Genomic DNA, 12,792 nt, shown 5'->3' with positions numbered 1-12,792 from the left:
GCTGATTCAAATACTCATCTATGGCATTAGCCAACTTCCACCATCAGCCCACTTTTAGATCAAACAGCTTGAAAACCTAAAGGTGCCCATAAACTGGACACTAGTGAATTTTACTTTTTTTTTTTTAATGACATTTTTTTTTAGATCAGATTGTATGAAAACAGAGAGACTGGTGTGGTAAATCGATCCTGAATGATTGTGTTGATGTTTTTCTTAAAAAGTGTACTTGAAAGCAATAAGCATTTAAGCTCATTCACAATGCACAGATCAAAATTGACCCATCAAACATCAATTTTTACATTGGGCATCAGTTTTTATTCCACGAGTTCCATTCCCACTCTGTCAATGAGACGGAATTACTGCACATTCCCTATATTTGCATTCCATTCAGTGGAATGGGCCGGTTTCAAACAGACTGATGCGAACGGAACCTATTAACATAGGATCCATTTGCATCCAATCTGTTAAATGGAATTTTTAGGACAGCGTGAACCAAGCCTTATACTTACATGGGGCTTCCTAGAGCCCCGTGGGCAGTGGGCTTCCTCGCTGACCTGCTTCATTGTCCTGCAGTCTGCTCCGTTAAATTCTTTCATTGCACTCCAATGCACAAGCGCTGTCCTGCGCTCAAGCACAACCCTATTGCACTCCTGTGGTCAGGAACCTTTTACTTAATCATGCAAAAACCTGGGCAGCACGGTGGGAAATTGGTTAATGCTCTTGCCTTGCAGTGCTGGGTCCCAGATTTGAATCCCAGAAGAGGATAAGACCGAGTTAAAAATAGCAGGTGGCTTACCTCAAAAACAAAATTTATATTTATTTGAACTTGTTATTGAGGTAAGCCACCTATTTTTTTCATCTACTTCTGGGCACCCTTTGTGCTTTTCACCCTCCTTTGGGAAGGGTTTGCATTGGTACCTAGTGCCTTTGCCATCGATAGGACCATTGTTGTTCTTCCCCAAGAGCATCCAGCTCCTGCTGGACACCTGAGTGGAGTTGGGTTTATAGATCTCCACCTAATTTCAGCAGTTGGTTGTCCCTCATGCAATCTTCATTTGAAAGTACCCTAATCCTTTTTGTTCTATATCACTCTTCTTGTGACATACTGCACTATTTGGGCTTCTGTTGTCTCTGTTTTTTAGGGTGTTTGGTCACCTTCCTTGCAGTTACACTAATACATTGCCTACAGACTGTTATCCAGGATCATGTACTTTTGTTATCGACATTATTTGGATCCATCCATGATCTGTTATGAACCTGGACACTTGCATGGGGGCCTCTTTTCATTTATTCTGTACAGGGACCCACTGCTGGCTTTGTCTGCCACTGACTTTGCACCCAAATTTCCCGTCGCGACCAGCGTTTTTCATCCCCGCCAAGGGACATGAAGCCACGGCGGCTAGGCAACCCTGGACGCCGCATACAGCTTCTAGGGCCAGATGAAACAACGCAGTAAATTGGTATCGGAATGCCGCATTTGCACAATCAACGGTAATCATCGGTAACTGCGCGATGCTGAACGCGCTCCCATTCACTTAAATGGGACCGTTTAGCCAACAAGTCCCGAACGCTTGGCGGTAAACGCTGCCAAGCGTCCATACACAAATGGCGGCCCTCCCTGCTGTGCTATTGTTCAAGCATGTTCCCGCAAGTTCTGGTAAATATCGATAAGCCATGCACATGTAGGCAGCATCAACCAAGATTTACTAGTACATCCAACTGCTCAATAATCAATAAAGCCAGCATTTATTGGTAATTTCTGGTCAGTCTACAGGAGAACCCGCTTCCTACCTAGGGAAACTACATAATTTTAAACAATCATTCAAAATGTTCTGTGTCTTAACGGATAGTAAATACTGGCTTGTGTATTGGCCCTTCTACAATCACGATTGTTCTTCCATGGTGTGAGCAGCACAGGAGTGTCCATTTATTCCTCAGTCCTTTCCTCGGCATACACATGATCATTAGAAAGCATTCTTCATACAAATGAATGAAGACCAGTCAATATAGAAAAATGCTTCTAGATTCTTATTATATGAGCTAACACAAACTCACAAGAATTCAAAACATTTTTTTCTTTTTTTATTGTTTGAGAGCTGGCAGATGGAAACAGTGCGGCATAAGACACAAACCCTGTAAGAGACAATAAAAATGACTCATAAGAACAGTAAGAAACTTTCAGTAAAACAGCAACTACTGATAAAATGTGTTTTAACAAGAGAACTTAGTCATATTACTGCCACCTTGTGAAAAATGTGTGCATTACATGTATATTAATGCTCAAAACTAATTAATTAAAGAGACACTGAAGCGAAAAAAAATACATGATATAGTGAATTGGTTGTGTACTATGAATAATTACTAGAAGATTAGCAGCAAAGAAAATATTCTCATATTTTTATTTTCAGGTATATAGTGTTTTTTCTAACATTGCATTATCCTATAATATGTGAAGATTACACAACACTCAGCATTCAAAATGAGTCTTTCAGAGCAGTCTGTGAAGTAATTAACTATCCTCTAGCAGAGGAAAAGTAAACAGTTCAATTACAGTTGAGATAATAAAAGTCAGATAACAGCCCTCTCCACGACTAAAGCAGCCCATACACTCAGCCGATTTTCTGGCCGACCGATCGACCCCAATCGGTTGGCCAATCGACCGATCGACGGCCGATTTCGATGGATTTCCATCGAACTTGCAGGGTGGAAAATTTAGGTCGATCTGATGAGATTGCTTATCAGTTTGCATTGGCCTTAATGGAAATCTGATGGCAAAAAAATGCCATCAGATCGAATTTCAATAGATTTCAAACTGAAATCTATTGGAATTCTATCCTGGTAAAAAATGTTCTAAAAACGCATCAGATAGATCATCAGATGCATTTCTTATCTATCTGCTGCCAATCTGACGAGTGTATGGGCACCTTAAGTTAGTCGGAGAGCTTAATTGCTTTTTTGCATAGAGATAACAACTGGAGTTTCTCAACTCTTCCTGTACTGGAAACAATTAGACTGATATATCTGATCTTAATTTTTTTTTCTTAGCTGTACTACACATACAAATCATAATATCATCATTTTTTTTCGCGTCAGTGTCTCTTTAATGCTGTTGCGAAAAAATACACACACTACATACACAAATGTACATTTGTCCCAGAGCACAATGCATTATAATTTTTTTCCTGTGACTTATAGGAGGATATAAAATTAGATTTTATACCATTACATCTCATAGGAGATTCTCAGGGTTTTCTTAGGGCTCGTTTCCACTGAAGCGAATCTGCATGCGGTGTCCGCATGCGGATTCGCATAGGCAATGCAAGTGGATGGGGCTGTTTCCACTTGTGCGGCTGTGGGAGCGTTTTTTTGTGCGGCAGAAATCTGCACGGCAGAGCCGTCAGATTTTGCGTGCGAGAGGAATGCACGCGAATCGCAGCTAATGCTTTTAATAGGGAAACCGCATGCGGGTTGAGCATGCGGTTTTTGCCGCGAAGTCGCATGCGATTTCGCATAGGTATAATGTTAATTTACAAAGGCAGTGACATGATTAAATTCGCACATACCCTTACCTATGCGGAATCGCATGCGAAATCGCGGCAAAACCGCATGCAGAATCGCACCCGCATGTGATTTCGTCCGTGGTGGAATGCAGGCGATTCCGCACCGCAACAGTGGAAACGAGCCCTTAATCTTCAAAAGCACTTAGTTGCTCAGGCCAACTGCCAAAACAGTATGCAAATGAGTATGGAGGCTGACTGGCATCATCATATGCAAGTATTTGCCTAATTCTTTACAAAAGCTCTACCTGAAAAAGTTTGTAGTGGGAACTGCATTGCGTTCCCTGTAAAAACAGGAACACAACAGAAGAGAAAAGTCACAATGCATGAGTAAAACATACAAAGAAAAGTTTGCTTCACACATTACAGGGTAGCACACTGGACACTCCACTGGATAACATCTGGGTGCACACTGAACATTGCATAGACATATTGAGAATCCCCCAGGAGAAAATTTACTAGTCCAACACCTGCCATAGCTTTTATTACCCATTGTGACAATCTGAGAGAACTGTACTCCTAAGATTTACAATTCTTCCCAATAGTGGTCCTTGAAGTAGAGCATACCATGGCTACTTGCCTAGCTACTGTTCATGTATTTTCAATAAAAAGTCTGCCAGTGAAGTTTTCAGAGACAATTTGCTCTCTCTGTCTATCGCAGAGTCTCTTATCCAGCACCGACTGGAATCTGCTGATGCCGGATAAGTGGTTACTTGAGACTCAATGTTAAGAATAGGCCCAGCTAATACAGTAATATACCGCGCTCTTTATACATACCATGAAGTCTGTATTAAATGTTAAAATACAGTAATTGGAAGTACCTTAGGGGAGCTGTGGAACTGCCTTTAAAGGGAACCTGAGGTGAGGGATATGGAGGCTGATATGGTTGTTTCCTTTTAAATAATGCACATTGCCTGGCTGTCCTGCTTATCCTTTGCCTCTAATGCTTTCAGCCATAGACCTTGAACAAGAAGGGGGGGGGGGGGGGGGAGGGGGCTGGTTAACACTGCAGTCCTTAGGAACTGTGGTCGGGGTGTGTCAGCACCCTGTAGAAAAAAAAAAAAAACGCAGGAGACACAACAGCGGGAGCCCAATAGTGCAATATGTAGATGGAACAAATAAAATAATGAAATAGAAATACTACTCACAAAGGAGGGTTGCATGGGCCAGCCACAGGAAGCAGGTGGAGACAATGAACCCGACTCCACTCGGGGTGGTCCTTACTAGGACCTGGAAGCGGTCGCTCTCTTAGGAAAAGAAGGAGACAGGTGTACACCGTGGTGCACACCACCGGTGGTCTGTCACCACCCCTCGGACAAGGAAAGTATGGTATACTAAGCACAATTGGGGGAAAGACTCCCTGGTTGGATAAAAGCGTCTATAAACAGCTATGAGGTAGCTTACTTCAATGACCAAATCTCTGTAATTAAACAATATATTTTTTATTTTGCTAAATAAAAAAAGCTGATTTAACCACTTGAGGACCAGTCTTTTCGCCCCTTAACCTCCTCAGCGGTATGGACGAATATATCAGTCCATCACCGCCGGAGGTCGCCGCTCAGGCCCTGCTGGGCTGATTTTTACAAAATAAAAAGCAGCACACGCAGCCGGCACTTTGCCAGCCGCATGTGCTGCCTGATCGCCGCCGATCTGCGGCGATCCGCCGCGAGCAGTGGCGAAAGAGGGTCTCCCCAGCCGCCCGAGCCCTGCGCAGCCGGAACAAAAGTTCCGGCAAGAACGCCTCCGGAGCGCCCTCTAGTGGGCTTTCATGCAGCCAACTTTCAGTTGGCTGCATGAAACAGTTTTTTTTTTATTTAAAAAAAACACCCTCCCGCAGCCTCCCTGGCGATCTTAATAGAACGCCAGGGAGGTTAAGGACCAGAGTCTACTTTCCAAAATGGGGTCATTTGTGGGGTGTGTTCACTGTCCTGGCATTTTGGGGGGTGCCTAATTGTAAGCACCCCTGTAAAGCCTAAAGATGCTCATTGGACTTTGGGCCCCTTAGCGCAGTTAGGCTGCAAAAAAGTGCCACACATGTGGTATTGCCGTACTCATGAGAAGTAGTATAATGTGTTTTGTGGTGTATTTTTACACATACCCATGCTGGGTGGGAGAAATATCTCTGTAAATGACAATTTTTATTTATTTATTTTTCACACACAATTGTCTATTTACAGAGATATTTCTCCCACTCAGCATGGGTATGTGTAAATACACCCCAAAACACATTATACTACTTCTCCTGAGTACGGCAATACCACATGTGTGGCACTTTTTTGCACCCTAACTGCGCTAAGGGGCCCAAAGTCCAATGAGAACCTTTAGGATTTCACAGGTCATTTTGCGACATTTGGTTTCAAGACTACTCCTCACGGTTTAGGGCCCTTAAAATGCCAGGGCAGTATAGGAACCCTACAAGTGACCCCATTTTAGAAAGAAGACACCCCAAGGTATTCCGTTAGGAGTAAGGTGAGTTCATAGAAGATTTTTTTTTTTTGTCACAAGTTAGCGGAAATTGATTTTAATTGTGTTTTTTCACAAAGTGTCATTTTCCGCTAACTTGTGACAAAAAATAAAATAGGTATGTGTAAAAATACACCACAAAACACATTATACTACTTCTCCTGAGTACGGCAATACCACATGTGACACTTTTTTGCAACCTAGGTGCGCTAAGGGGCCTAACATCCTATTCACAGGTCATTTTGAGGCATTTGGATTCTAGACTACTACTCACGGTTTAGGGCCCCTAAAATGCCAGGGCAGTATAGGAACCCTACAAGTGACCCCATTTTAGAAAGAAGACACCCCAAGGTATTCTGTTAGGAGTATGGTGAGTTCATAGAAGATTTTTTTTTGTCACAAGTTAGCGGAAAATGATACTTTGTGAAAAAAAAACCCAAAACAAATCAATTTCTGCTAACTGTTGACAAAAAACTAAAATCTTCTATGAACTCGTCATACACCTAACAGAATACCTTGGGGTGTCTTTTCTAAAATGGGGTCACTTGTGGGGTTCCTATACTGCCCTGGCATTTTACGGGCCCAAGACCGTGAGTAGTCGGGAAACCAAATTTCTCAAAATGACTGTTCAGGGGTATAAGCATCTGCAAATTTTGATGACAGGTGGTCTATGAGGGGGCAAATTTTGTGGAACCGGTCATAAGCAGGGTGGCCTCTTAGATGACAGGTTGTATTGGGCCTGATCTGATGGATAGGAGTGCTAGGAGGGTGACAGGAGGTGATTGATGGGTGTCTCAAGGTGTGATTAGAGGGGGGAAATAGATGCAAGCAATGCACTGGCGAGGTGATCAGGGCTGGGGTCTGAGGGCGTTCTGAGGGTGTGGGCGGGTGATTGGGTGCCCTAGGGGCAGATTAGGGTCTAATCTGATGGGTATCAGTGACAGGGGCTGATTGATGGGTGATCAGTGGGTGATTAGATGGCAGAACAGATGTAAACAATGCACTTTGGAGGTGATCTGAGGGTAAATCTGGGGCAATCTGATGGTGTGGGTGGGTGATCAGATTGCCTGCAAGGGGCAGGTTAGGGGCTGATTGATGGGTGGCAGTGACAGGGGGTGATTGATAGGTGATTGACAGGTGATCAGTGGGTTATTACAGGGAAGAACAGATGTAAATATTGCACCTCTAACAAAAAAGACTATGGTTGCTGTCTCATGCACGTATATAAATTTGTTTATTAATTGCCTTGGCTACATAGCTTTAGGTCACAACACATTTAAAACCAAACATTTAAAAACACTACCCGGCCAGGAGCGCTAGCTTTCTTAAATAAGGGACCAGACCCGCAATTCAGTGCAGCATGATCACCCAGCCTTGGCCTATGCATAAAATGCTGCACAATGCGGGTCAAGTAGGTCCTCACCCACCACCGTTACACCATACACACTGTGCACAGGCTTAGCAAACGCATAGGTGACCATGTGGGGAATATCCGAAATCAAGATCTTGACAGCCCCTTGGGGAAGCACTTTAGGGATCATCACGATGGAAAGCCCGACGGATTAACCTTTAAAGGCATAATAAAACAACATATACCTTTCCGTGGTGGTGACATTGAAAAAGATCTATATAGGATTGAACAGACCTGGATCTATCGTTTGGGAACGCTGATACCTAGGGGATTAAACACAGATTTAAATCTGGTATACTTTCTATAATCACTACAAACAATGTCTCCTGTCTATGTGGGAACTCTTATGTAAAGTCACTCAAAACAACGGCATCGCTATATGTCATTGCCAGTACATGATCTAAGAATAATGAGGAAAGGATCAATGAGTCTAAATCGCCAACCTCTCTAACTGTTGAGTCTGCCGCCACCTAAACGCACAGGGAGATAAAGGCATTGGTTGCCATGGTAAACCCAAGCCGGAGGAGGAGCATATGTGACTCGATACAAGAGGAGGAACAACTGAGCCGACCGCCATTCGCTACCTTGAGAAAGCCCCGTGGGCGGGGCGAAACGCGTCGGTAGGCGTGGCTACCGCCAGAGTGCTCGCGCTGGCTTACCACATGTCAATGCCGGCACGCTGAGCGCTACTCCACACCTTTGGGATCCCCGTCCGTCTTGAATGACTGCAGAGTCCTATGCCTGTGAACCATAGAGGTTCGGATGGATGGAAGATGTCTATCCGGAAAGCCGCATGAACAAGCGTGACCCAGTGCACTGTAGGTCTGGACATCTGAGCTACAAACGAAAATACGCAAGTATTTAAAGTCACCACAGTGACATAGTCATACTGCTAAGTCTGATCACAAGCCAGCCATGTGTGCCCAGTGAGGTGGTCAAATGTACATGCCAGCTGCTATCCTTCTCCACTCCATCTGTGAGGAGTTACTCTGCAGACAAGCAAAAGGAGGATCGTCATCACGTGCGGATATCGAGCGCACAGTGTGTATGGTGTAACGGTGGTGGGTGAGGACCTACTTGACCCGCGTAGTGCAGCATTTTATGCATAGGCCAAGGCTGGGCGATCATGCTGCACTGAATTGCGGGTCTGGTCCCTTATTTAAGAAAGCTAGCGCTCCTGGCCGGGTAGTGTTTTTAAATGTGTTTGGTTTTAAATGTGTTGTGACCTAAAGCTATGTAGCCAAGGCAATTAATAAACAAATTTATATACGTGCATGAGACAGCAACCATAGTCTTTTTTGTTAGAGGTAGGATCATAGTATATAGTTGCTGGCTCCTTATATAGTGGCACGATATTTATGAGGTGGCTCTCCGGGACCAGTAAATTTCGAATGTAAATATTGCACTGGCGAATTGATAAGGAGGGGTCTGAGGGCAATCTGAGCGTGTAGGCGGGTGATTGGGTGCCCGCAAGGGGCAGATTAGGGTCTGATCTGATGGGTAACAGTGACAGGTGGTGATAGGGGGTGATTGATGGGTAATTAGTGGGTGTTTAGAGTAGAGAACAGATGTAAACACTGCACTTGGGAGGTGATCTGATGTTGGATCTGCGGGCGATCTATTGGTGTGGGTGATCAGATTGCCCGCAAGGGGCAGGTTAGGGGCTGATTGATGGGCGGCAGTGACAGGTGGTGATTGATGGGTGATTGACAGGTGATCAGGGGGGATAGATGCATACAGTACACGGGCGGGGGGGGGGGGGGGTCTGGGGAGAATCTGAGGGGTGGGAGGTGATCAGGAGGGAGCAGGGGGCAGTTTAGGGTTTAAAAAAAAAATAGTGTTGACAGATAGTGACAGGGAGTGATTGATGGGTGATTAGGGGGGTGATTGGGTGCAAACAGGGGTCTGTGGGGTTGGCAGGGGGGGGGTCTGAGGGGTGCTGTGGGCGATCAGAGGGAAGAGGGGGCAGGATCAGTGTGCTTGGTGCAGACTAGGGTGGCTGCAGCCTGCCCTGGTGGTCCCTCGGACACTGGGACCACCAGGGCAGGAGGCAGCCAGTATAATAGGCTTTGTATACATTACAAAGCCTATTATACTAAGTACATGCGGCGATCCGGGTGCTAGTAACCCGCCGGCGCTTCCGAACGGCCGGCGGGTTACAGCGCGAGGGGGGCGGAGCCAGTCGCCGGCGGTTGATCGCGTCACGAATGACGCGATCGCCGCATAACCACGCCTGCCGGCTGGGGGCGGTCGGCAAGTGGTTAATTACAGAGATTTTATCACTGAGGTAAGCTACCTCATATTTGTTGTTTTTAAGCTGTTTTTAGACGCTTTTATCCAACCAGGGCGCCTCCTTCCCTCAATTGTACTGCAGTCCTTAAAGAGACTAACAAAACTTTCAGCCCGATTTCTTCTATCCTATAACTTCCTATACCTGTTCTAATGTGGTCTGTTACTGCAGCCTTTCCTAGTTGCACAGTGGCTGTATTATCTCTGTTATATAATCTAATCATCTTTCCTTTGTCAGCTTTGTTGGGCTCAGGCACTCAGGTAGGAATGTGCTGCTCTGCTTGTGATAGGATAGAAGTTATACACACCCTCTCCACGCCCCCTGCAGGCTCTGTGTGAGTCACAGACTGCGCTCCTCTCCGCCTATCACAAGCTGGTTAGCAGCCATGTCTTGTTTGTAAACACTGCCTAAAACTGGCAATTACAAGCCAGGATTGCAGCAGGGAATGGCAGAAACAGCACAGAGGGGCCCAGGAAAACATAATGAATAGAATGGTATGCTTATTATTGTGAGAATTTTAGTGTACAGATTCTCTTTAAGTGATTACAAGGAAATAAATATGGTAGCTCCTATAGGTCTCACACCTCGGGTTCCTTTTAAAGAACAAGTGTCATCCATACTAGCCTAGAAATAGAAAACACATAAGTAGATAAACACTAGTTCTACTTGCATAACAGATGTATTGCACTGCCCACGTTATGATTTCTGGAAAAGCAGAGAATCCTATTCTAGGCAGTTTCCATCTTTGTTACCTTTGACCTCCTGACATTTCCTCCCTCACTTTTTTCCTCCTTTTGCTAATTGTGTATTCGTTACCCGCCCTCCTCCCATAGTCTTCAGACACTCCCACAGGTCTATACTAGGAAGTCCACTGTCTTATATCATTAGAAGGAGGGGGAAATAAAGGGAAGAGGAGGAATATACAGTGTGATGTGAATATATGGGAAACCTTGTTAATGTCAGGATTTTCTTGTATAAATTGTTGGTTGTTACAATAAAAAAAAGTCAGTTAAATATATCATATAGGAGACACACACAGTGATATTTGAGAAGTGAAATGAAGTTTATTGGATTTATAGAAAGTGTGCAATAATTGTTTCAACAAAATTAGGAAGGTGCATACATTTGGGCAACACACAAAAAGAAATGAAATCCGTATATAGTAGATCCTCCCTTTGTAGAAATTACAGACTCTAAATGCTTCCTGTAGGTTCCAATGAGGGTCTGGATTCTGGTTGAAGGTATTTTGGACTCTAGACAAAATATCTCTATTACATTCAGGTTTGATGGCTTCCAAGCATGGACAGCTCTTTTACCCACACCACAGATTTTCAATTATATTCAGGTCTGGGGACTGAGATGGCCATTCCAGAACGTTGTACTTGTTCCTCTGCATGAATGCCTTAGTGGATTTTTAACAGCGTTTAGGGTCGTTGTCTTGTTGAAAGATTCAGCCTTGGCGCAGCTTCAGCTTTTTCACTGATTCCTGGACATTGGTCTCCAGAATCTGCTGATATTGAGTGGAATTCATGCGTCCCTCAACTTTGACAATATTCCCAGTCCCTGCACTGGGCTGGATAGTGTAATGGTTAAGGGCTCTGCCTCTGACACAGGAGACCTGGGTTCGAATCTCGTCTCTGCCTGTTCAGTAAGCCAGTACCTATTCAGTAAGGAGTTCTTTGGGCGAGACTCCCTAACACTGCTACTGCCTACTGAGTGCGCTCTAGTGGCTGCCTCATAAGCGCTTTGAGTCCGACAGGAGAAAAGCGCTATACAAAAAAAAGGAATTATTATTATTATTACATAGCCCCACAGCATGATGGAACCACCACCATATTTTACTTGTAGGTAGCAGGTGTTTTTCTTGGAATGCTGTGTTTTTCCTCCATGCATAACGCCCCTTGTTATGCCCAAATAACTCATCAGTCCACAGCAACTTTTTCCAAAATGAAGCTGGCTTGTCCAAATGTGCTTTAGAATACCTCAAAAGGCTCTGTTTGTGCTGTGGGCTTCCTCTGCATCACTCTCGCATACAGCATCTCCTTGTGTAAATTGCGCCGAATGGTTGAACGATGCACAGTGGCTCCATCTGCAGCAAGATAATGTTGTAGGTCTTTGGTGCTGTTCTGTGGGTTGACTGACTATTCTCACCATTCATTGCTTCTGTCTATTGTCTTCGAGCCTTAACTTGAACTGAGCCTGTGGTCTTCCATTTCCTCAATATGTTCCTAACTGTGGAAACAGTCAGCTTAAATCGGAGACAGCTTTCTATATCCTTCCCCTAAACCATGATGGTGAACAATCTGTCTTCAGGTCATTTGAGAGTAGTTTTGAGACCCCTAAGTTGCCACTCTTCATAGAAAATTAAAAAAAGAGGAAGGAAATGTACAATTGGCCCCCTTAAATACTCTTATACTTGGATTCACTTGTATGTAGGTCAGGTGTCACTGAGCTTACCAAGCCAATTTCGGTTCCATTAATTCGTTCTAAAGGTTTTGGAATCAATAAAATGACAACAGTGCCCAAATTTATGCAAGTGCCTATTTTACTTAAAAAATTATTGCACACTTTCTGTAAATCCAATACATTTTATTTCAATTCTCAAATATCACTGTGTGCGTCTCCTATATGATATATTTAACTGACATTTTTTATTGTAACAACCAACGATTTATACAGAAAAATCACAATGATTAACAAGGTTGCCCAAACTTTCACATCCCACTGTATTATAGATAAAAAGACCCCCAGCATGCAACTGTTTGGCAATAGCACTTAAAGGGCTAGTGCGCCTAAGGTATGTGATAACTTCAAACCATAACAGCAAAAAAAAAAAAAAAAAAAGGTTTTGAAAGTTCTGAATGCAGGATTAGCATCTTTCACTTAATACACTCAGACCAGTTGCTGTTTAAATTTGATTTTTATGGGGACAATCCCACTTTAAGCAAATCAGAGCCAACAGCCAGCCTAGTGAGTACTGCCAGGCAATTTGTGCTGGTTAGTTGAGTTCCGGATACTGTATGTATGCATCTATCTATCTCTATACAAACTGGTATGTATAGTATATATTC

The 12,792-nt window shown here is 43.9% G+C and overlaps 1 protein-coding gene across 1 annotated transcript in view; it reads right to left on the bottom strand.

Moving 5' to 3' along the window:
• Nucleotides 1–1,727: 1,727 nt before the first annotated feature.
• The window catches only part of ATP5F1D (ATP synthase F1 subunit delta), a 95,442-nt gene continuing 84,377 nt past the window's right edge, over nt 1,728–12,792 (bottom strand). The window contains exon 5 of the mRNA XM_068233989.1: nt 1,728–2,133. Coding sequence (XP_068090090.1) covers nt 2,052–2,133 — 82 coding nt within the window. The 3' untranslated portion in view covers nt 1,728–2,051. The remainder of the gene's footprint in view (nt 2,134–12,792) is intronic.

The sequence above is a fragment of the Hyperolius riggenbachi genome, chromosome 1, assembly GCF_040937935.1.
Source record: "Hyperolius riggenbachi isolate aHypRig1 chromosome 1, aHypRig1.pri, whole genome shotgun sequence".
Lineage (NCBI taxonomy): Eukaryota > Metazoa > Chordata > Amphibia > Anura > Hyperoliidae > Hyperolius > Hyperolius riggenbachi.
This window is presented reverse-complemented; position numbering and strand designations above follow the sequence as displayed.